General features: G+C 34.1%; 2 protein-coding genes across 2 annotated transcripts; one reads left to right on the plus strand and one right to left on the minus strand.

The window, feature by feature from the left end:
• Positions 1-7,134: 7,134 nt before the first annotated feature.
• LOC114256651 (protein NLP6) lies at positions 7,135-10,956 on the minus strand. Its single transcript, XM_028196305.2, has 5 exons — positions 10,634-10,956; positions 9,967-10,472; positions 8,978-9,028; positions 7,910-8,864; positions 7,135-7,754 (listed from the first exon to the last, which is right to left on the minus strand). The coding sequence occupies exons 1-5, from the start codon at positions 10,635-10,637 to the stop codon at positions 7,264-7,266; spliced, it is 2,007 nt and encodes a 668-aa protein (XP_028052106.2). The 5' UTR covers positions 10,638-10,956; the 3' UTR covers positions 7,135-7,263.
• Positions 10,957-19,555: 8,599 nt separating this feature from the next.
• Positions 19,556-19,981, plus strand: LOC114256617 (putative germin-like protein 2-1). The gene has a single exon (XM_082881494.1). It carries the CDS (start codon positions 19,556-19,558, stop codon positions 19,979-19,981), a length of 426 nt encoding a protein of 141 aa, XP_082737620.1.
• Positions 19,982-27,212: the final 7,231 nt, after the last annotated feature.

Genomic DNA, 27,212 nt, shown 5'->3' on the forward strand with positions numbered 1-27,212 from the left:
ATGTCAAACAACACGTTTGGGGAATAATTCTCTTCTAAATTTTATTCACTATGGACATTACAATATATAGGCATAAAGCCAGCTACACATGGTAGATCATATATCTTATAATTAGGGTAGGATATTGATCAAATCTAATCTTCTAATTATGGGATAACAACCATATTAATTCTGATAATATCTACACAGATTGTATATATCCAATAATGGGTCAAGCCATATCTTTCCAACTCACAGTTGATATATACACTTGAAAGCAAGATCTAATAGAATTGTGCATTATCCCAAAGACTAAACATAGAAAACAATTTATCTCCTACTTCCTAAGTTAAAGATTGCACTCCACGCGTTTCATACTTCAATAAATCAGTCATACACCCAAGACGACATTTTGTTTCTCTATTGGAACAACCCACAATCTATACAATATACCGCAAACCAATGTTGTAACGCCCTCAAAATAATAACATTAAAACCTAACAATTTAGACATGCATTGGTATAAAAGATAAATATTCTTCTTTTCATCAGAGTAGTTCTTTACAAAAGTATTACATGTTAACAAAAAAAGGCAAATGCCCTACGGGCTTACAGCTTTCCAAGTTAACACTTGGTTACAAAAAAAAAGAGTACTAACTCAATACATATTAAGCTCTTGGCTTGAATTTACATGTAATACATCAAAAGAAAACAAATAACAAGGCAGTTGGTCTGCCTCTAACCTCCTAAGCTATGTCCTTGGAGGTGGCATGCTACCTATACCTGAAAATGATGTCCCATAAAGGGTGAGCCACAGCCCAGTAGGAATACACTAAACCAGCCATGAATAATGACTAAAAGATTAGCAGTTGATAGATGGTCAACACAGATACATCTACATATATCACATTTCGATTTCATGACATTAAGTCCATGTTACATTTCATTCCTCATTTCTTTTTCAACTTTGAGTTTGAAAACAAGGCTCAAAACTTAGCCAAATAACTTGATGAGAATAAGACTCATCTTAAAACATTTTCGAAGTTCATGGTGGATACACATTTTGATACTGTATCAATAACACATAAGTCACTTCCATACTATACGAGCGATACACATTTTGGTGTTGTATCAACATAACATAGAAACACTTCTATACTTCACAATTGATAACGATATACATTTTAGTGCTATATCAAATCAAAACAAACACTTCTAATTCGCAGCCTGATACACATTGTAGTGTTGTATCACTGTCACAAGAAAACACTTCTAATTCGCAGCCTGATACACATTGTAGTGCTGTATCACTGTCACAAGATCCGGTTTAGAGGTTCAGTCCCTTTCTCCTCCTACACAATACAATGTATATAAACAATTATCATATACAAATTAAATCAATCAATACACATTTGAGTGTTGTATTGTACCAACTACCATATTCAATGGCTTACTCAATTGATTAGTTTTAGTTTGCTTAATCATCATACATTGTCTACAACAATCAAGACTATCCTCCACGGATAGCCCAAAGCAGTTATTTCTATACTGAAAATAAATGCACCAAATGGATATATAATCAACATTTCAACTAGATGAGCGATGAACGAATCAAACTACACCCTTTAATCCCATACACGTCCAATTCCAACATTCTCAATTTAATTCTTCTTCCCTTCAAGTTAATTCTACTAATTAATTTATCAATGTAACTAGAGCATTTCTCCTAATTAACATCACAACCCTAAGGTTCTATTTTTACCAATAAACCAATATTGATCTCATTTCTCTATGTCAAACAAGCATATAAGTTTATATAAACAAAACCCCAACTTTTGTAAAATTACACAAAGGCCCAAACTTTCTCAAAATTACCCAACAACCCCCAACTCATCAAAATGCTAAAATTCAAAGACAAAACTCATGAGAAGGAGTAGGATGTCCCTACCTTGAAGTTAGAGCTCAAATGGGAAAGTTGAAGAAAACCAAAATGCTCCAAACTCAAAGATTCACGGATCAAAATATAGCCCTCGATGATCCACACACTTTTTACAAAGGCCGGAGGATAGAGAGACACTCTAACTAGATCAAACCCTAGAGAGAAGGGAGTTTCTAGAGAGAGGAGCTCTCAAAATAGCTTTTTAGAAAGTAAAAGAGAGAGAGAGAATGTAAAAAGTGATTTTAAAATGCCCAGCTGCCAACTGATATACGACATTTCCATTCGAGCGGAGAACACGACGCTCGAGCGTCAAGAACAAAAAACTAGATACGCTCGAGCGCAAGAAGGCCCGCTCGAGCGCCAAGACACAAGAATAAAGTACATCCGCACGAGCGCGAAAACCAGTCCACTCAAGCGTAGATTTCCCCCTCCCAGAACTTACACCAAAAAGTACTACCCGCTCGAGCGCCAAAGTACCCGCTCGAGCGCGACCGCTCAAGCGTAAAGAAACCCGCTCGAGCATAAAAATCACACCTGTAGAAGTTTTGCAGGGACACGAAATACTGGGAGTGTGCAATCTCCGCTCGAGCGCAACAAGGCCCGCTCGAGCTTAACGACCAAAACCCTGGCAACAAGATTTTAGACCAAGGTTCAACCCACTTGTTCGAAACAAGCCCAACACATCCTATAACTCAAACAAATGGAATTAAAGGACGACAACAAGATAGATACAGCTACTAACTCCACGGAACCGAGTCCGGAATACAACAAAATAGTAAAGGGACAACCGGGATCGCTATAAATGCACTTAAGACAAGTTTTTACCGCTCGGCCAATCCAGTGAGGTTACCGCAAAGAATAACATTGTCACATCACAAATTACAAATTCATAGACAAATAAACATCAAGGCACAAAACAATAGACTTACAAGTTACGATATCATGATGTTAATGAATTCTAACCAACTCGAGAAAAAAACAAATCCAAACATCGATTGGTTGTTTAACAAACGAAACCAGAAAGGAAAGTGATTAATTATCTATTCATTTCCAGAATTTTTTCACCAACTAAAAGGACAGTTGAGCAAACATATCTCTCTTTGGGGGATTCGGTAGGGGCGGCGTCAGTAGTATCGGTGGGGAGGATTCGGTCTTCGGCGACTGCGATGGTCGGAAAACGAGTTCGTCGGCGACGAAAGGAGGGAGTTAGTGGAAATTAGGGTTTTGGTGGAGGACAAAATGGGCTTTTGGAGGGGGTTGGTGGTGGTGGAGAGGTGGTGGAGGAGGGTGAGATCGGAAGAGGAGGAATTGGATCTGGTTTTGGATGAAATCAAGCTTGGGAGTGAGGTCTAATCCTAGCTTGGATTCCAAATAGTGATCGACGTTGTTGAAGGAGGTTAAGGTGGTGGAGCTAGGGTTTGTTTGGCGGAGAAGAGACTCTAGGGCTTCAGCTATGTCCTAGTCGGACACTTCCTTTGCTTGGTTTGAGTTTTCACATAACATTTTTTAGAAAATTATATTTTTTTATTTTTTCTTTTTGTTGATTTTTTTTTATATTTTAAATAATTTTTTTAAATTTTTAGACTCACCTAACATAAATACACTTAAAAAGTATAATATTTATGAAAAAAATCTTTAAAAAATTTACTAAATACCAAAAATATAAAAAAAATAAAATACAAAAACTCAATACATTTTTTTTTGTATTTTTGTGTATTTATTAATTTTTTAAAATATTTTTTCACAAATATTTTATTATTTAGATACATCTAAGTAATTTGCATCTAAAAAAGTCTAAAAAATTGCTTAAAATTTTAAAAATATTCGCTAAAAACAAAAAAAAATATTAAAAATAAAAAACTCAATTTCCAGAAAACTAAACTCAAAAAACGGTTGTGTTACATGCACTAATTATTGTACTAACTAGTGTACCAACATTAGTTATGACATTACTATTGACTCCACTCATTATGCAAATTACAAATACTAAAAACATTTTATACTATGTTACATCATCAATTGGTACACTAGTTAGTATACTAATTGGTTTATATAGCATTATTTTATAGTGTACCAATTGATCATGTGTCATAATTTAAGATTTTTTTAGTATTTGTAATTTGTATAATGAGTGAAATTAATAATAATGTCATAAGTAGTGTTTGTACACTAGTTATTACACTAATTGATGCATGTAGCACCACTGATAAAAAATTAATGGACTTGCAAAAACTCACTCTCTCTCTCTCTCTCTCTCGCTCTCTCTTTCTCTCTCCTCTCTCTGTGTTTTCACACACCCTCTCTCTCTTTCTCTGTCTTTATAGTAGGGTGAGCAACGGATATTCCGATCCGCCCAAACTGATCGAACCGAACCGATCTGCCGTATTTTGGACGGATGCATGATGACGAGCGGACGGTTGTGGATTGAATTTTTCCAATCCGCCTAGTTTTGGAGGGATGGTGATTTTAAGGTTCCTTTGGCCGCAATCGAACCGCCAAACCGCAAGCACCCCTAGCAATTTGTAAGACTTTGTATTTTCAATTGAAAACGAGTTTAGATATTCGGTTGTGTTTTCAATTTGGAAATCCTTTTATCAAATGGCAAGTGTTGATATTTGGTATTTTTGTATGGAAAATATAAGGCTTAATTTTGTCATTTTAAAAAAAAATCAAATTAAATAGTTTTTGAATAAAAAAAGTAATAAAATAGTTTTGATAATGCATGATTTTTTATACGTATTTATTATTGGTATTTGACAATTTACTTGATAATCTTTTGATTATGTTTAATTGGATTGTTATCAAAATATATATATATATATATATATATTGACAAGTTGTTGTATTATGTTTAAAATTTGTAAAAGTTTAAACCGCCAAATCGATTCGCATCCATCCGCCAATCTGCTAATCCGCTCAATCCGCATCTGTCAATCCGGCATATGCGGGTTATTTGTTTTCAATCCGCCATGGCGAATTGGAAGTTTTTCGGCAACCGAACCGTGAACACCCATACTTTATAGAAACTGAAATGACCTTATCTAATGTAATGAGTGACAGGTGGGTGACGCACGGATATAATTGGCCAATTAAAAGTTGCCACGATATGTATTTGGTTTGAACTTAGTAGGTATTTGGCATACACTAAAAATGTGCACTTTTTTTGCATACATACACTTATTTGGATCACATCAATCAACATCTATCAATATCTTCTCTTTACTTTTCTACCCACTTTCTCTACTTTTCTACACATTTTTTTTTACAAAAAGTCAAAAAGTGCACTTATTTTGAAACATCCCAAACCACCCCTATTAGCCTCAACAACCACCTTTCACAATTATAATTTTTTTAAAAAAAATAATTTGTAATAAACCAAAAAAACTCATACATCAAATTTTATAAAAATAATGTGAGATTAATATTTTAAAAATTATTATTCACCCAAAAAACATTTTAAAAATTATAAATCATGTTATGAGTCTTTCAATATAAAAAACAAATGTTAAATCAGTGGTAAATTTATCAATTTTAATAATTGGTTATAAACTTTTTCATTAATTTATAAATATTTTGTGAAAATATCATTGATTTGTAATTTTTCCAAAATAAATTGAATTAAATTACAAATATACAACCTAAAATTTATTTTAAAAATAGGTTATCCCAGTGATTTTGAAAATTACAAATACTTCCTTATCATAATTCTTTGTTTTACATAATTAACAAAAAAATAAAATTCCTAACAACTTTTCTATACATCAATAAAATTACATTAATTGTTAATGAAAATATATTTTTGACATTATTAAAAACTGTTAATTGACTTAATTAATAAAATGGGTCATTTGTTATACAACTGAAAACTTAATGGATGAGATGTAATTTCCAAAACTATAAAGAACATTCCGTATTTTGAACAAATCTCATATAGTGTGTTTGTAATTTACCCAATAAATTGATACACTTTTGCCAACTCATTCTATATGAATTTTTGTACAAATTTTTTATTTATATATCATCTTTTTTTTTTCTTCTATTTAATAGAGAACTGCATACCATATTATTAGTGGTAGGTTACACTAACCTCCCTTGAGTGCAAATATATATATATATATATATATATATATATATATATAACATATTTCAGAATTTTAATGTAATTATATTGACATTGTTTTTAATAAGACTAGTGTTGGGTTGGCAAGCCATACCATATTATTAGTGGTAAGTTACACTAACCTCCCTTGAGTGCAAAAAAAAATATATATATATAGATATATATATAACATATTTCAGAATTTTAATGTAATTATATTGACATTGTTTTTAATAAAACTAGTGTTGGGTTGGCAAGCCACCGATCTTATGCCTTAACTTGGATTGTGCATGTCCAAATCTATGGTCAACTGGAGACAAAACTTAGTCAAAATAAAATAAATAAATAAACAAATTTTAAATGAGTAAATATTATATAAATAAAAAAATTCATACGTAATGATGTGACTCATTAAGAGTCATTCATTTCAAAACAAAACATCATTTTTTGAATGAATAAAAAAAGGCATTAAATATACATTTATTTACAATAATGACATTGCCACATGATTTTGGTGAATTTTTTTTTTTTTTTTTTTGTGCATAAACTGAGAAATCAGTGGTGCTACATGCACCAATTAGTATACTAACTAGTATACCAATTGATGATGTGACATAATTTAAGAAATTTCTGGTATTTGTAATTTGTATAATGATGTGGCATAATTTATGACATTATTATTAACCCCACTCATTATACAAATTACAAATACTCAAAACTTTTTAAATTATGTCACATCATCAATTGATACACTAGTTAGTACACTAATTGGTGTATATAGCATTATTCCTGAAAAATACCCAATCTCCCATTTCATCACCCACAATTGCACCTTTAATGAGATGCCAAATAATACCAACCAATCAACTCTTTAAATTCTTCTCTCCTTTCAAAATTATTTGCCATCTCATTAGAGGTGTAATTGAGAGTGATGAAATGGAGGATTGTAGCAAAACTCCTATAAAGTTTATGTACGGATAAAATTTTCCATTTTAAATAGTTAGTACTGATTGTGGGGAAACATGACCATCAAATTCTAGGGGAAAAAAGATAACCTCTCGAGGAGAGTGATAGATAACCAATGGAATAAATGCAAATGAATAGAAGAAACACCACGATAACTACACAAAATGTAAAATCTCATTAGTTAAAGCTAAGGCAGTTTAAGAGGAAGTGCTTATTTAGCAAGATTCAATTTGTTCAGTGGGTAAATTGGCAAGTTCTTTTCTCTCTTTTTTTCTCCCCTTTTATAGATGATCCGTAATTGGTAACTTTGGTTCAAGCAATACCACAATACAAGTTTTGCCTTCGCAAGTCCCCATATAATCTCGCAAGTCCCCATCACAAGCTATTAAAATCAAATCACCGTCCTCATCTTTATACTTGACACAATAAGTTCCAGCCTCTAGGCTTAGCCTCTGTGCCACTTCTTGCTGCAACTCTGTGAGCCCCGATGACGGAGACAGACGAAACTTAATTGCATTACCTTCTGCATATTTTGCTTTCATAGTCACAACATTGGCATCGTGCATCGTCATATCATGTGGCTCGGTGTGAACAATAGTGGCTGAGGGTTGAGCAGAAGGAAGATGATCAAGATTCAATAGTGAGCTTTGTTCCAGATCAACACACAGGGCCGATGCATCGAGTTGAGAGCAACCAACCTTGTTTATCTTGCGAGGTGGCCACCTCTCTATACCAAAAGTCCTGCATACACGCTTTAATGTAGATTTGCTAACTGCGAAAGGAAAAATCAAAATAAGAGAACTTACTTTCTATTTGTTTCTGCAAAAAGCTCAATAAATATTCACTACCAGAAGAGTCCATCTAGTTGAAATAACTACCGACATCACAAGTAACAGTACATTTTAATTTAAAAAAGTGCAAGCATACCTTTGAGGCTTTTTGCAGCATTCTCAAGGCTCAATTCTGAATTTTGTAGCATATCCTCTGGTGGAATTTTAATTTTAACTCCGATATTATTGCCATCTCTTTTTGACATCTTTACTGTGCCTCCAGATTTGTCGCCTTTTCTTTTTGACACTTTTACTGTGCTTTTCCCTTGCGTACAAGTAACAGCAAAGTTGTTTTGTTCTGTACAGCCAACATTGCTTCCAGTATTTATGGCATTCACTAATTGTTGATCTGATGAATCCACTTGCATTACCTCAAATTCACTTTGTAAGGGTTCCGACCGAGGCAAAGATATAGTAGTTTGAGGCATTTGAACAATATCAAGTTCCCCACCATTTTGAATAGGAATTTCTTCAATACGTAATTCTTCCCCAAGTTCTTCTCCAGAAGCAATCCTTAAAGTTTGGAAATTTTCTCTCATTGTTTCCCATATTTTCCTCAATGAGGTATGTGGGTTTTCACTGGCATTGTTGCTCATCGGCATAAAAAACTCTAGCACGTAAACATCATTTCCAGTGCAATTGCTGTCCAAGCATATTGCAAAGCAACCGCTTAATCTAGCCTTTAGTGCATAGTGTGCCAATGGGTACTCAGTTAGGCTAAGTTGAGTTACATCCCTGCAGAATACCATATTAGTGGACAAAAGTGCTCTCCCAACAACCCCCACACCATTCTTTAAGTGAAACAAAGAACTGATACAACGAAAAGCACCGTCATTGTCACCATAGTCATCTTCATCTTCACCATAGTCATCTTTGTAGTAATAACAACATCCACCAAGGACGCCACCATCAACCAGAGGCCTACATGGCCAACCTACCTTGCATGGGACCCATACCTGAGCTAAAGGTAAATCATAAACTTCACATACGACTTTCAACACGTTCTTGATTTCATCCAAGGCAACCGTATGAGCTTCATTTTGAGCCTCATCCTAGTTTGAAAGTATTGTCACATCCAGGTATTAGTCAAAAAATATACCTCACCATATTAATTTAAGAAAAATAAAAAACCAAATTTGACATTGCATTATAGTTTGCTGCTTACTAATGCCATGTCCTTGTGATCGAATCCAACTGAACATTTCAGACCTTTCTTCTGCAGGGGAATGGAAAGAAGATGCAACTAAGAAATCTCATAAACTTTGAAATGTAGAATAACATTTGGCCAATAAAAGGAAACATATAAAAAACTCTATAATGGAAAAAATTCAGTCCATTGGAATATCTATTATCATGTTTGGCTCGATAAAAAGGAAAGAATATACATTGGAAATTTGGAAATTAAACCACCATATTCTCCAGTGTAGGAGAATGGTCATTTTATTGGAAAGCCAGAGACTACTAGCCATTCTATTCAAGCCTACAATCATTCCAACCAACAAAACACTACCTTAGTGTAGTAATGTCATTCCAGTTTGGGAACCGAACTAGGAATTGCACTCTCATTTTAGAACACATCCAAACAACGAAATGAAATAGACTTGACATAAGATTCTTATTAAGCGTCATTGAATTGTTCTTGCCATCCAAACATGATGTTTTAAAACACTTAGGCCATGTTTGTTTGGGTGGACATGAGCTTGGGATTGGACTAATAGTCTAATAAAATTATTAATTCGATATTTGGTTAAACAATTGAAGTACGGACTAATTATTTTAAACTTGACTATTAGTTAAGATAGGATACATAATCCAACAGATTCGTAGTTCTAGGACTATTAGTCATGGGAATGCTAATCCAGTCCGCCCAAACAAACATGGCCTTATGATCTAGAAAAATGAGAATGTGGTTTACTCTTTTGTGTGTTAACTCCTCCGAGCATAGTTAACAAACACATGACAAATTTAACAGGGTGTTTAACACTTGCGTTAAGGCATTATTTTTCTCTTTGAACAGGCAAACCCCCACCAACTTATTACACAAACAAACACACCACACCACTGTAGATGTTCTAAGAGAGAGAGTCGTGTAGTGAGTAATCAATATTAACAAGATATTGAAAATGCCAATTTGTGAGTGAGTGGGGGACTAACCTCAAAATCTTCATATATTCTGTACCGAAAGAGGTCGTTACAAATTAGTGATTTTTCTTCCACTGGTGACACTACTTCAATTACGCCAACACACCTTTGGGTAGAAGATTCAAAGACTGGGAAAGCCAAAGATTGTCGGACTCCGCAACGTAGAGCACCGTCACGCTGTGGATACTCTGTGATAGAGTAAAACTCCACATTAGGAGTGGATTCGGGGAATTGATGCTTGAACACTCGGCCAGGAAGACTTGTTCCCCCATCCAAATCAATGTCAAATTTAGAATCCATACAGATCATCCTATACCCACAAAGTCCTTCAATAACTTCATAATCACAAAATAGTGTGTTAAGAGAGAAAGGTTGGTTTCGAGTTGTAAGAAAAGACCGGCCCTCTTTTGTTGTTATGGGTGCCCAAAATTGAACTAGTATCGGCCTACGAATCCAATGTCGTATAAAGCTGTAGCTGTAAAGCAAATCTCTGATGGTCTTGTTTAAGTTGGAAATATCTGATAAAAACAAACAAATTTCAGGAGAGGATTGATTTCAAAACAAGGTAACATTATTGATTTAAATTGACTTGAAACGACTAAACTATAAAATAAATAAATAAGTATTCAAATCTAAAAATAATAATCATAATAAATAAAGAAAGAGAGATAGGAGTAACTCATCGCCGTCGGGGAGAGTAGAAGGACGGAGTTCGTCGTCTTCTCGGCTCCAGAAAACCCCTCCACGCATATACTCTGAAAAAAGCTTAAAGAATACGGGCAACCAGTTGAGTTCCTTGTGCATTTATTCCTTGAAATCGTCAGATAAATACGACAAAAACTCCTCCCCTTGTGCGTCGGCCATTTTTCTGAGAAATCAATCGGGGACCTTCCAGTCCCAACTATGGTGACTATGGTTCAAATTGGGTACAAAAAGGGTCACACTTCAAAAAGGTTGCGTTCAAAGGGTTTTTTCCATCAACGAGTTCAAAAGGATCATTCACTCTCTACAACAAAAAAAAAAAAAAATATTAATAAATAACAAGTCAAGTCAATATTTTCTTACGTCCCCCTTTGTTAGATTATTATTATTTATTTTTATTTTTTTTAAGATAGGATACTCGGTTTGGCTATCATTTTTGGGTTAAAGAAAAACACAAAATGATAAAAATAAGCTAAATAAATTAATAAGAAAAATATCACATTCAATTCATAATTATTATATTTTTTTTCTTACAAAATTCAAAAAATTCAAACTAAATGAGGCTAAAAAAGTCCCAACACAAAAAGTTGGCTATAGTTTCGTTTGGTTTTAAATTTTTGGTTAAAAAAGTAAAAAAAAAAAAATTGACTATATAAGTCAATAAGACAAAATGTCACATTCAAACCATAATCATTACATTTTTTCTCTCACAAAAGTAAAAACAAAACTATAAAAGCCAAACCAAACGAGACTAAAAAAGCCAATGCCAAACAAAGATTATATTAGTCAATATTAAATGAAGCTTCAGCGAATATTTCGATCCATTTAAATTAACCGAATCAAATTGATCCGTCACATTTTTTATGGATGCGTGATAACGAGCGGACGGTTGCGAATTGATTTTTTTCAATCCGCCTAATTTTAGACGGATGGTAGATTTAAAGTTGCTTTAGCTGTAACCGAATAGCCAAACTGTGAGCACCCTCGGTAATTTGTAAGATTTTGTATTTTTAATTTATTTAGATATTCTATTTATGTTTTCAATTAAAAAAGATTTTAGATATTCTATTATGTTTTCAATTTAGAAATCATTTTATCAAATGACAAGTGTTGATATTTGATATTTTTATATAAAAAAATATAAGACTTAATTTTGTCATTTTTTTAAAATCAAATTAAATATTTTTTGAATTAAAAAAAATTAATAGGTGACACTAAACAAATAGGTGAAATAGTAGACACATAGGTTAAAATAATATGATCTTTTAAATTATTATTGTTTTTATGGCCTTAACAACTTAAAGCTTGGAGTTGTTGACCCCAAAGTTTCAAAATTAAATTTATGGCCCAGTGCCCTATACCTTTCATATTTTCAATTTAAATTTGAACACTTTTTACTTGATAATTTGATGAGTTTATAAACATTATAAAAATTTAAGTTATTCAAATTCAACTCAATTAGATTAAAAAGATAAATAACACTTATTACTTTATAATTTGATGAGTTTATATACATTATAAAAATTTAAGTTATTCAAACTCAATTCAATTAGACTATAAATAAGCCAAACTTAAATATATTTGATAAAAACTTACTAAATTATCCAATAAAATTTTGAACAACTTATTAATCAGCTCAACTCAGTTGGTTCACTGAACACATCGACAAAAGTGCTTCTTCAGTGTGCATTGATCAATGTACTTTAGGTGATAGGCATTCGAAAATTCATAATAAATAAAGAAAGAGAGATAGGAGTAACTCACCACCGTCGGGGAGAGTAGAAAGACGGAGTTTGTCGTCTTCTCGGCTCCAGAAAACCCCTCCACACATATATTCTGAAAAAAGCTTAAAGAATACGAGCAACCAGTTGAGTTCCTTGTGCATATATTCCTTGAAATCGTCAGATAAATATGAGAAAAATCCCTCCTCTTGTGCGTAGGCCATTTTTCTGAGAAATCAATCGGGGACCTTCCAGTCCCAACTATGGTGTTTAAATACAAATTTTTCAAGCAACTATGGTTCAAATTGGGTACAAAAAGCATCAGACTTCAAAATGGTTGCGTTCAAAGGGTTTTTTCCATCGAGGAGTTCCAAAGGCTCATTCACTCTCTACCAAAAAAATAAATAAATAAATAACAAGTCAAGTCAATATTTTCTTTTCTTAAGTCCCCCTTTGTTAGATTATTATTATTTATTTTTTTATTTTTTAAGATCGATAAAAGTCAAAACGAAAATATTAGGATACTCGACCCTGGTGTGGCTATTATTTTTGGATTAAAAAAAATACAAAATGATAAAATAGGCTAAATAAATTAATAAGAAAAATATCACATTCAATATATAATCATTACATTTTTTTTCTTACAAAAGTCAAAAAAGCTAAAAAAATCCAAACCAAACAAAACTAAAAAAGTCCCAACACAAAAAATTAGTTATAGTTTCGTTTGGCTTTAGATTTTTGGCTAAAAAAGTACAAAAAGACAAAATTGACTACATAAGTCAATAAGACAAAATGTCACATTTAAATCATAATCCTTACACTTTTTCTCTCACAAAAGTAAAAACAAAACCAAAAAAGCCAAACCAAACGAGGCTAAAAAAGTTAGACTAAAAAAGTCCCAACATAAAAAAGTCGGCTAAAAAAGCCAATGCCAAACAAAGATTATATTAGCCAATGTTAAATGAAGCTTTAGCGAATATTTCGATCCATTTAAATTAACCAAATCAAATTGATCACATTTTTTATGGATGCATGATAACAAGCGGACGGTTGCGAATTGATTTTTTCCAATCTGCCTAGTTTTGGACGGATGATAGATTTGAAATTCCTTTAGCCGTAACCGAATAGCCAAACTACAAGCACCCTTGGTAATTTGTAAGCCTTTGTATTTTTAATTTGTTTAGATATTCTGTTTATATTTTTAATTGAAAAAGATTTTAGATATTCTATTGTATTTTCAATTTAGAAATCCTTTTATCAAATGACAAGTGTTGATATTTTGTATTTTTATATAAAAAATATAAGGCTTAATTTTGTCATTTTTTTAAAATCAAATTAAATAGTTTTTGAATAAAAAAAAATAATAGGTGACGCTAAACAAATAGGTGAAATAGTGGACACATGGGTTAAAATAATATGATCTTTTAAATTATTATTGTTTTTATGGCCTTAAAAACTTAAAGCTTGGAGTTGTTGCCCCTAAAGTTTCAAAATTAAATTTATGGCCCAGTGCCATACCTTTCATATTTTCAATTTAAATTTGAACACTTATTACTTGATAATTTGATGAGTTTATAAACATTATAAAAATTTAAGTTATTCAAACTCAACTCAATTAGACTGAAAAGATAAATAACACTTATTACTTGATAATTTGATGAGTTTATATACATTATAAAAATTTAAGTTATTCAAACTCAACTCAATTAGACTAATAAATAAGCCAAACTTAAATATATTTAATAAAAACTTACTAAATTATCCAATAAAATTTTGAACAACTTATTAATTAGCTCAACTCAGTTGATTCACTGAACACATTGACAGAAGTGCTTCTTCAGTGTGCATTGATCAATGTATTTTAGGTGATAGGCATTCGAAAATTCATAAGCACCCGTGCAAGGGATGAATTATGTCTCAAGGATATAGCGTCAAATGATAGCCTTAATCATTCATCCGTTTTCCTATTCTACAATATATTTTCTGTAAGTTATACAATTTCAATTTTTCCAGTTTCAATACTTATTTCTATTATTTATAAATATTGTTTTGTTTTTTCAGAACAGTGTTGTTAGGGGTGTACACGGTCCGGATTGGTTTGGTTTTGAGAAAATCCAAGAACCGAACCGATCCTAACGGTTCTGTGATTTTGAGAACCAGATCACACCGTTACACTTGTAAAACCGGACCAGAACCAAACCCAAAAAACGGTTCGGTTTCGGTTTTGTTTACGGTTCCAAAAATTTCTATTTACAAGAATAAATTGTTAATAATAGCAAAATAATTACTTAAACTAATTACATTTAACTCTTGATAAAAACTAATAATATTAAGGCATTACTTAATATTACATATCTATACCATCCTAATATCATTAAAATTATAAAAAACCAATTAATAAAGATAAAACTTGATATTATATTTTATATATATATATATATCTTTTAAAATTCAGTTCGGTTCGGTTCGAACCGCGGTTTTTTCATAAAATCCATTAACCGAACCGTTTTTACGGTTCTCATATTTCTTAATCTGAAACCGAACCAATTCTTAATGGAACCGAACCAAACCGTATGATTCGGTCTGGTTCGGTCCGGATTACCGGTTTGAACGGATTTTTGAACAGCCCTAAGTGTTGTTTGGTTTACTACAATAATTTTTTGTATTTCGGATTCTGCTTCTATTTTGCAAAAGTACCAAGGGCTTTTCTTCATGTTTTGAAATTGTAACTCTTCTAAATTTCCAACAAGAAAAATGTTAAAGAAAAACAAATTTTATATATATATATATATATATATTTAAAATAAAAATTTTGTTGCCATTTGGAGGATTTATAAAGAACTAAACAATACAAAATATTTAAATCAGATTTAACTCAGGCACAATCACTTTCAAAATATTTTTATTCTACCAACTAATACTAAATTTCTAGGTGATGAATTATAAAAAAGATGGAATGCAAAAGCAATTGCAAAACTAACAATAAGTTAAGCAAAAGTGATCATCTCTGCCTTATGACTCACAAACTGAGCTGGCTTGTCTTCAACCCAAGAAATGTTCTTCAACTTTTTTAAGACTTCTTTTTTTCAAAAAAAAATAGAAGAAATTTTTGTAATCTCATTGCCATTTATCTTAATTTTTATTGTTTGATCTAAGTTTAACTTAATTTCAAGGTGTATTTGATTATTTTGATTAAAGAATTAATCACTGTATTATCTATATTTATGTTGGTGTGCATCAAAAGGTCACGCGTAATTGGCACACAAGATAAAAACAGAATAAAGTTATTTTTGAAATAAACGGCGAGATAATGAGTCCAAGAAGATAAGAGAGGCATGTGAAAAATAGTCTACATTTTCATATCCTATGCTTAAGAGGGACAAGATTAAATGAAATTCTTATATGCTTAATTATTTTGTTTCATAATTTTTTTTATCCTATGCCACTTATTATATTTTACAAGAATAGCGTCCTATCTTAGAACGTTATACCATTTTCAAGTTCTAAAACCAAATGTAAAATAAAAGGACAAGACTTGTCTAATCCACTCTTTTTTATCCAGCAACCAAACATGTAGAATTCCAATCATATCCTTTGTCCATGCAAATGGATCGAGGAAGGGAAACAAGAAAGACGAAGATCCTCTCAACTTAAAATTCTTGCTTCCCTCTATCTAACACAATCTCAACAGGACAAATATAGTGGGAATTTGGGAAACAAAAATTTCGAGACACTATCGTGTCAATATGGTGTATTGGATACACAAAATAAAAATTTTAAGAAAATCGTGTATTACGGGAAAGAAGAATAGAGAATCCCAAACCAACTATTACTAATAATAAAAGTGGCCAATTGGGGAAGTTGAGTACATATGCAGATTTTTGCTGTTTTCTAGGACGGCAAATCATTAAAATTAAAGACAAGTAAAATAATAACTTTATCATCCAACTCTCCCAACCCATGTTTGCTTTTCACATCTCCACACTCAAGCTCTAAGTTCTGCATTTGTGTGCATACCACTAATATTTCTTAGTTTTATTAGTTACAAAAATTGAAAACAGAAAGGCATTTTTCAAGATGGAAATCAAATCTCTGTTATTGACTTTGGTAGCTCTGATCAGTTTTTGCTCTCTTGATTTTTGTGTGTATTATACAGTTACATAATTTTACATATATTTAATTTTTAATAGAAAAATAATTAGGTAGTGTAATTATAAATATTTGGAACAGAGGATCTCATTCTCTAATTTAACTCTTGTGTCAATATGTTTCTTTAGTTTCAATTATATCAATTTTACTTTTAATTTTCATATTGAGGCAAGTTTAGTGCAATCGGTATTGTTAAGCAATCAAATAGAAATCAATAGCAAAATAATCCGTCAAAAAAGAAATAAGTCATTTTAAATTGGATGCCAACTCCATTACTTTGAGGAGAGTGAATTAACTATTTTGTCATTTGATTTTAGTTCAATTTTTTAAAGGAGGGTATAAATTAGATTAAATTCAAAAATAGAATTGATACAATTAGAATTACAATGACTAAATTGACACAAAAAATAAATTACAATAACTACACATATATATTATATGTTGTTGTATTGTTCAACTTGTTTTTGGTTCATTTGTCACAGTTAGAGTCAATGTGTCACGACCCAAACCCGCCCCTAAAGGTTTAGTATCGCAACCGGCCTGTAATCCGTGATTACCGAAGGCCTGTTTAACAATAATGGCAATAATACAATATAAAGGGGCTGGCAGAAGCCAGTCAATGATACGATGATATCCAATGAGCTGTGAAAACCTGAATGAGAAAAACTTTCGTAGACATAACCACATTCATAGCCATATATATATACACCACAATCGCATACAGGTTAGGGACCTTGTCCCCTCGTCATAATTGTACATCAAACGACTTAAACATTCATTACATTAACAAAGACAAAAAGGGTGAATCTGAAACACCCCAAAACAACCTTGACTCGTGCAGGTTCGGAACCTCACTATGAGGCGCTATGGTTGGCTTGACAAAACATGAGCTTAAGTCGGTGCCTCTAGCTCTGATCCGGTGCTTGGCCACCTACATATATATATATATAAACTGTGAGCTAAAGCCCAGTGAATAACAAATATGTAAAGAGGTTAAGAATTATGTCCTTTACAGTCTTTGAAACAATCGATTAGCATTAAAACATTTTCGATCAATATCATTTGTCAATCAATCATTTAATTCGATCAATTCGATTCATCATATTCATTAGGTCATACGTGGTACATCCATTAGCAACAATACACTAGGTCTTAAAAGACCGAACAATCAATTAATGGCCATCATACAATAGTCCCAAGATTTGAAACTGACAGAAATCTCTGTAACAATAACGATAACAATATCAATAACAATAGCAATATGCTATGGATGCCACGAATACAGTTCAAAATAGGATCATCATTCAATCGATAAAAAGTATCATTTCAGAAAATAATATGATTTATCAATCAGCAAATAAATACGATTGAACATATCTTTACAATATTGTTACTCACAGAGAACAGGGCTGTAAGCAGGCTATTTAGCTTCCTTGAGGCGCGTACCCTACACAGTTACAGAACGAACACACACTAGATTACACACTCGCAATTAATAACTTAGCCCCTGTCTTGTTTTGGTGTGGTTCTAAATCATTATCCTCATTATGATGCCTTAAAGACGGCCTAGGAATGCCTAGGATAGAATGAGGATGCAAAAATACACTTAAAAATATTTTTTCAAAACTTGTTGAAAACAAAGGTCTCGCTCGAGCGTGGCTTTCTTCGCTCGAGCGAACATGCAGAATGTGCTTGGTCGCTCGAGCGTAGACTCCTTCGCTCAAGCGATTTGCAAAATGTGAAAAATACTGGTTGCTGAAAATCTCCGCTCGATTCTCTCGATGCTCGCTCGAGTGTGAGACACAGTTTCTCGCTCAAGTGCAAGTATTGTTACTCGAGCGTGCTTCTGCACACGCAAAAATTCTAAGAGCTTGCAATTTACGCTCGAGCCAGCATTTCGTCGCTCGAGCCAAAGTCTGAAAACTAAAGTGGTCACTCGAGCGTGGAATCCCTCGCTCGAGCGAGGAAGCCAAATTCTGGGTTTTCCAGATTTGCTCCCAAAGCTCAAACCAAGAATTAAACATGCCAAAACTCATCCTTTTGGGCCAAATTTTTGGAAAACACTTAGAAACTCATAACACAACATGTTTTGAAGATCATTTCATAAAATCAAAGCCCAAAAGTATGCCAATTGAACACAAATTCAACTAAAACTTTATGATTGATTCAAAAACATGACATGCATGAGCTCTCATGAACTCCAATACTCTAAAATATGATCAAATGCAAGATTCAACTCAAAAACATGGTGAATTTCTAAAGTACAACTATAATGCGAACATACATGTGGAAATTTTCATGAAAATAATCTCAAAATTCAATGATATGGACATGCATGCATGAATTAATTCTCAAATCTACTCTTTAAGCTATTTCTTGATTTTAGTTTCTAATTTTCCATGAACCCATGCATTAAACAACTTTAATTCACAATTAAAAGGGTAGATCCCTACCTTAAATCTTGAATTCCAAGTGTGGTAGCTCAATTTTGCAAGTTCCCTTCAATCTCTCCTAAATTTCAAGCAATTTTCTTGGTGGATTTAATTTCTTCCTACTCTCCTCTCTCTCACGTTTTGCACAAGGAGGTGGAAAATGGATGGTGCCAAACATGTATGAAATCAAACAAATGGCCTTGTAAAGGCCCACTAATGGCAAATGTGTAATTAACTTAGGCTCAAGTAATTAGCATTATTTATTCTAATTTAATTGTTCCAAATCGACTTTCAATTAAACCTACCATAAAATCCTATAATTTCTAACTAGCATGTAACACAAGTCAATTTCTGAATCGATTGCTGATAAGGCTTTCAATTCGCAATCTGAAATTAAGACGTGAACAGATCGTTCTATATGAAACAGATAGAAATGCAATTAAAACAACACACTCACATAATCAAATTGGGATTTTATCTTAATCATTTACTTAGCATGCTTAATCATGAATTAATGCTAAACATAGGTCAAGGTTGTCACACAATGGCTTGGTATGCAAAGACCCCATGCTAGCTCAAGCATCAAATTTCTCCTAAATGGGCCTCAACATACCAGGCAACACATCAAACCCACAGGGTTCAGCCATCACCCTAACCATTGTAGCCCAAATTCCAGGGCTCAACACTCTCGACATCTCAATGGCCCGAATTGACTATGCACCATGGGGGCTTAACCCTCCTCACACCCACCATCGTGCTACCGAAATCTTCACCATCCTCGAAGGCACCCTCGAGGTCGACTTTGTCACTTCCAACCCTGAAAACCGTTTTATTAGTAAAGTTCTTCAAAAGGATGATGTGTTTGTGTTTCCAGTAGGACTCATTCACTTTGAAAGGAATGTTGGGTATGGAAATGTTGTCACGATTGCTGGGTTGAGCAGCCAAAACCCTGGTGTTATCACGGTGGCTAACGCTATTTTTCAATCGAAACCAATGATTTCTGACGATGTTCTTTCAAGTTAATATGACGGTGGTTAATGCAATTCAGGGAGGGATAGTGGTGATGAAAGAAGGATTGAGAGGAGGATGAAATTTCATTAGAAGTCTTTTGCTTATGATTTTCATGTGTCCACTAGGGTTTGTCTTTTTACATTCATGGTATGGTGAAGAAATTCATTATGTTTTTGTGTGTGATAGAATAAGTTTGGGGGCACACTATTTTCAATCATATTTTTAATTGCTTATTCATAACAAGAGTGAAACTCATACAATTATATGAGGTGAGTTTCGCTTCAATTATGAGTAAACGGCAAAAATATGATAAAAATTGTTGTGTTCCGAGCAAGATTGTTATTGATAACAAAATTTGTATTTCCATTTATTTGTTGTAAAAGCTCACAATTAACATATTGGACATTGCATTTGTATTTTTCATGATTCATGTTCCTTTCTCTCTCTTCATATTTTCTTTTGGGTGAAAGTTTAGAAAATAATTTATATACAAAAGCTTCGCATTACTCTAAATGAACTTATAATATTAATAGACAATCCATAATTAAACCAAAGGCATGAATCACAAGGACACAATAATCTCATTAGTAGTAATGTAATTTTTTATACTTTTGTCACTCAAACATAGTCTCCAAACAAATAATATGATTAGATTTGTAATGACGTTTTTGTTCATTCATTTTTTTTCCCCTCCCCATAGAAATGCTATGATGATTAAATTTTTATACCAAATTGACTTACCAATCAGATGCGGCACCTTTCACTGAATTATTATTTGTTGGTAATAATTGAAGATGAAAACCCATGGTTGTCAACTTTTAAATTGCTCAATTTCTATGCCATTATCCAAACAAAAATGCTATATACTTATACTTTAAAAAAAAAATTAGAATATATTTAAATTTAATATAATGTGAACTACACTCCGAATACATTTTATTAATATATTTTAAATTCTTAATATTTTTCTATATTTCTTTTTTCTCAGACGGGCTTTGAAACGAGCCCACGAATCATAAAGACCCAAAGAAAGATCACAAACGGGTCAAAGAATGTATTGAAAATTGACCCAAAGTAAGGCTTTCAAGCCCATGGGCTATTGAGGGACTTGAACCACACAATTTGTTGGGGCACCCAGCCCAAGCCAGATATTATTGGATGGTCCATATGGTCCGACAAATCATCTTAATTTTTTCATTCCACGGTGCACATTGGGGCGGATTTGGAGTGCTCCGCTCTCCGTATCATGTTAAAGTATGAAATAAATAAGTAAAAATAAATGTTAAGTGGTGCCGATTCCTTGGAGACATTGTATTTTTTTTATAATGTTATATTATATTGTTTTAAAAACGTTTAATTAATTATTTTGAGAACGATGTCATAAGGCTAAATATATATGATAAATGGTCTGGGGCCAACACATAAAATGTATGAGATGTAATTATATAAATATTAATTGCTATTGAGCCATTGATTTTTCTTTTCAGTTATTATTATGAATGAGTATATTCACTGAGCTTGTTGATAGCTCACATCCTACTGTTTTTTTGTTTTAGGTGTGCGAAAGATATATAAGTCACTGCTAAGTTTAGATGTATACGTTGAAAAACCTATTTTGAGAGAAGATATGTGTAAATATTATATATGTATATATGTGAAAGTTACACTCTAATTTAAAATTTAAAGAGAGTGGGAGTAGAATGAGGCATGTGTAACAAAATGCATCCATGTCCCTCTCGAGTGGGTTGATTCAACATCAAGACTACATGGTTTGATGTAGTTTTTTGGGAAGTGTATACACCAAGACTATGGGGTGGTTGGTTTTTTTTGGGTAGGTGAATATAGGTTGGCCTCTTTGATGATATGTTTTTTTTTTTTTCATATGGTGAAATGATTGGGTTCAAATCTCACTGCTGCTGCGTGATTGTAAAAAGTAATGTTATACAAATAGAAATTTACATATAAAATCAAAGAGTATTTACACACAAGTCTTAATTTATGAATTTATATTCTATTAAGTCCTAATTAAGATATTCTGAACCTTTAAATCCCATTAAATTATTAATAGTTAGAATTACCCTTCAAATAATGATTGTTCATCATTTATGATTATCTATAAAGGAACATAATGATTTGATATTTATTTGATTTTCAAAACTTTAAAATATCAACTTTCAAATTAAAAAAAAAAAACTATAAAAATATATATATATATATATATATATATATGTGTGTGTGCAAAAAATAATTGGAAAAACGGAATTATTTTGTTGTGCAAAATTTAAAAAAAAAAATTGTATCTAGAAAGAGCATGATTGTAACGCCCTCAAAATAATACATAAAATCCATCATTCTTAACATGCATAGACATAAGAGAATAAAGCATATTTCTATTTATCAGAGTATCCATTACAAAAGTATTACATGTTGACAACAAAAGTAAATATCCTATGGGTTTACAACTTTTCAAGCCAACACTTGGTTACAAAAAAAGAGAGTATTAACTCATACACATTAAGCCCTTAGCTTGAATTTACATGTAATACCAAAATAACAAAATAATCAAAAAGAGTCTTCAACTCCCAGAACCTCCCAAGCTATGTCATTGGAGGTGGCATGTCACCTGAACCTGAAAATGATGCCCCATATAGGGTGACCCACAGCCTAGTAGAGATATACTAAACCGAATATGAGCAATGACTAAAACAATAGCATTTGATAGATGGTTAACACTTATAAACCAATTTATATCACAATACAGTTCCATGATAATCAAGTCCATGTTACACTCCACTTTTCTTCACTTATCCAAATCATTTCATAAACATGACTCAGAACCTGGCCAAACAATTAAATGAGAATACATCCCATAATAAAACATTTCATTTATTCACAATTCAAATGAGTCTACAACTCACATTAAGAACACTTCCAATATTTCAATTTAATACACTCATTTGCTGTATTAACACTTCAAGTGATACATATATTTGTGTAGACGCGTCCGTGGGCCTCACTACAATTCGGACTCGATTTGTGTCACGGTTCTTAATCTGAATCAAAGAGTCCAAATCCGGCAAATCGTTTTGAGAAACAGATTTTTGAAAAGAAGTGTCAAACATGGACTGCTTTGCCAGATACAGAGTCGCCACCTAAATATTTTATTTTGGAAAATTTAGGAAACCCTAACTCGGTGCCAAAGGCCACGTGTCCGTCATCACCAAAGTTGCCTTGGCTCGAGAACTTGGGTACAATTGGGGAAGGTCAGCTATGAGCACCCCCTCTCGCCCGATCTGAAGATCGGCCTCTACTAACCATGATATCCGTTTTTGAAAACGTTATGTGTTCTTATTCCGGTTATTAGCCTAGAATTACTATGTTATGCGCACAACAAACAAGTATAGACTAGATTGCCTAATTTGGGAATAAGCATTTCATATCCGATTTGTTTTGGAAAAATATTTTGGAATTTGCTACTCGCAAGTAGGCTAAAACACGGATTTCAATGAGCTATTCCAACTCAGGCAATCCAACCTTCACCCACAAGCATTCAAGCAGTTATATCACATAAGCAGCTAGCCTCATGGTAATCATGCTATCATGGCAACACTCACACGCATGCAAGGATGCTAAAGCATAAATACTTACATCGTACTCCGTGCCAAAACAAAGAACTCGTTAGCAATCAATGTATGATCCAAGTTCATGTTCAAATGCCTAATGCAACGCATACGGAATGTCACTAGAGTAGGCTCAGCTAGTCTATGAATGACATGTGAAAATGTACAAGTAGCATGTATTCAAGTTAGATTTGAAATACTAGTGCAGTTAGCATGATGCGCCGAGCCCGGTGCATGCAATACTGATGAATGATGCACGCATGCATGGCATAAGATATGCTAAATTAAACATGACCTATTACTAACCATCAAAGCATGTAAATAAAAGGGAGAAAGAAGTGGGGATTGGAAGACATGCACACACGCACCCACACTTAATACAAGTTCGCCCTCGCTCGGAGGTACCGAAAGAATAATACAAATTAACTAACTCGCAAGCTAATTAAATATTACAAATTACCTAACTAATTAACAAATTAACTAAGCATAAGAAAAGCAATAAAAGGGGCCTCGGGAAGAGGGTTCGATACGCACGTGCTCGGGTCTTGCTCGGAAGTCCATTGCCATGCGCAAGCTGCCTCTGTTTTCCCTGCTCTGCCACTCTGAAAACTTCCAAAGTCTCAGAATTGCTTCCCTGGACATTGGGAGACACCACCGGCTGGAGGGAATTATCATCGGCTGTGATTTGGTGGTCATCGGCCACAAATGAAGCTATCGGCCACTGATGGATTGCCGGTCGGCACTCTGTGCAGTCGATCGGCAAAAAGTTCCTACAGAATCTGTTTGACAGTAGCAGAGGACAGGGCTTTGCATGGCAATATAATTCAAGCAATGTATGCACCAATCCTATCCCTTATCATGTGTATAACTCAAAGGGACATGGTCCTTGGTTCTCGGACCATCAATCGCGCATTTCAATGCGTGATGGCCCAAGAGACCAAGTTGTGCATTTTCATGTCAAATGAAATGCAAACCAAATGAGCACCTAAAGGCCCAACCTCTATCACTTGACTTCAAGAGGCAAGGCATGCATGTTCAATGCGATGCAACCTAAGCATGTTAGCTAATATGCAACATGGCATAAAAGAGAGCATACAAACATGCAATGCACATTAGGTACACAAACTAAGCAACAAAGCAAACAAGCATGCCACAATTATGCAAACCATTAGTGCATGCAAGATGTAATCCAATCACGCAACATGCTAGCAACTTGACCAATGGAATGCAAGGCGAATGCAAGTGATTTCAAGCATGTAACATGTGCAACCAAAGCATACAAACATGGGATGATGTATGTAGACACCCCATTTTTGACCGTCCTCAAGACTTGGACGTCACCGTTTGAACACTCGGTGATTATCCATGTTTGTGTTCGTTTGGAGTTCCCGGAGGCCTCGGCTCGCGCGCCTTGCCTCAGGATCTCCGAACTCGACCGTTTAGTGTCTGGTTTCACACCAAACACTTGTGTTTTGCCTTGGAGGGACAGGGAATGCCTTGTGAGGCATCCCCATACACCACCGGCAGTGGCTAGAGGCCACCGGCTGGTTTTTGCTGCCATCGGCACTATTTGTTGCCAGTCGGCACTTTTTGTTGCAGGTCGGCACATTTTGTTGCCGGCCGGCACATTTTGTTGCCGGCCGGCACTCTTTTTTGCCAAAATGGCATTTTTGGCCGGCCGACTACTGTGCATCTGCTTTTGCAGATATTTTAATACAGCTGTCTTACTTTTGGCTCCCCTCCATACACATGTATGGAGGGATCTCTCTCTTGGAAGCTTGTCTTGTAAGCTTTACAAGACAAGAAGCCTCTATAAGAGAGAGTCTTGTCTCTTGGCTTCAAGGTTGGAGACTTGAAACACTTAAGAGATATTTAGACATCCATTTTTAGGGTTTTGAGTTCTAGGGTTAGAATCCATTCACCTTCTATCTCTATATCTCCCTCTTGTGTGTGTTTTAGTGTGTTTAGTCCATACTATTGCACACAAACACCTAGTGTTTCACCTTCACTTAGCTACTAAGGTTCTAAGAGACTGATTTTGGTGTTTTGGTGTTGGATTCAAGCCAAGGAGGGCTATTGGAACATCATTTGTAAAGGGGTCTTCAAGGGTGAGAATCTAGTCCCATTATTCCCCATTTTTGCATCTTGTTTTTACCAATCTTAAAATCGTTTTTAAGCTTAGTGTATAATACAAAAAAGTTCTGTTTTTAGGCCCTCTTGATTGTTTATTAAGAGTGTTTTGTGGTTTGGAGGTGTTTGACCCCTCTTAGGCCTTGAAAGGCCTCATTTTGTGCTATTTTGTACAAGTTTCGAGACTTTGGTGTTTGGGCCTCTTCACCACTGAAATCTTGAGGGATTTCAGTGGTGAAGATGGTGCCTTGAAGTCTCCAAAAGGGGAGGGCCACCCCCTCCCCTTGTTGTCCTTGAAATAGACCATTTTTGGCCTCTTGAGGGAGCATCATGTTAAAGTGTGTATTGACCATGTCTTGGCTGCTTTCCATGCTTAATATGTTGTGATATGCCTCTGTTTATTGTTGGTTTTGGTACACCATGCATGCTTAGCATACCTACCATGTAATGCCATGTTATTGTCTTAATATGCCTTAGGTTGTTAGCCTTTGTTCAAGCATGTTTTAGGCTTAGTCTTGTGAAGCTTTTGTGCATATTTTGCCATGTTTTAGGTCTGTCCTAGGTTGTTCGGGTCGGATTTGGCATGCTTAGTATAGCTCCTTTGTATTCGGGCTTGTTGGCCTCAAGTATGTGGATGTGTAGTATGCGTTGCTTGCATCATTTCGGTGGTTTGGAACCACCACACGTGTTATTTCAGTCCTTTTAGCATGCCTAAATGTTTGCATTTTGTGGCCCTTTTGTTGCTTCAAGAGTTGATGCCCCATGCTTCATATTTGTGCCATGATGTATACCTCTAGGATTAGGTTGCTTGGATGCCATCTAAGTGATTCTTGAGGCTTGTTTTTGCATGATTTGGGACTGTTTTGACCCAATTTGGTCATTTGCTGCATAAGTCATATGATCATGCTTTAGGTCCTTGGGCCTCGTTGTATGTATAGCTTGCATGAGTAGGTTAATTTGGCATCATTTCCTACATGTTTTCAAGGCTTATAATGTATGCTAATTAGTCCATGATTCCCCCTTTCAAGTGTGCTTGAGGGTTGCCTAATTTGTGCCTAAGTGTTGGCTCTTAATCACATGTATGTGTGCACGTGTTTTGGTCCTTTGTTTTGGTCATTTTGGCTACTGTTTTGGGCCTTATTAGAGCTGCCTAAATTATGTTTAAGACCATCTTGACATTAGTTGGCATTGCCTCATGTTTGCTTGTATGCTTGCATAAATGCCTTGCCATGCCATATTGCATCCTTAGCTTGCATGCCTAGGTTGCATTGCATCTTGCATGCATGCCTTGTTCCTTGACTTGGTGATAGGAATTGGGCCTTAGTTTGTTTGATTGGTTTGCATTTCATGTGACATGAAAGTTGCATACTTGATTCCTTGGGCCATCATGCATGGAAATGCGTATTGGTGGTCCGAGAATCGAGGCACATGCCCCTTTGAGTCATTACCATGATAAGGGACATGATTGGTGCATATATGCCTTGAATTGTGCT

The sequence above is a fragment of the Camellia sinensis genome, chromosome 7 (assembly GCF_055761805.1).
Source record: "Camellia sinensis isolate YWXY chromosome 7, ASM5576180v1, whole genome shotgun sequence".
In the NCBI taxonomy this organism is placed as follows: Eukaryota; Viridiplantae; Streptophyta; class Magnoliopsida; order Ericales; family Theaceae; genus Camellia; species Camellia sinensis.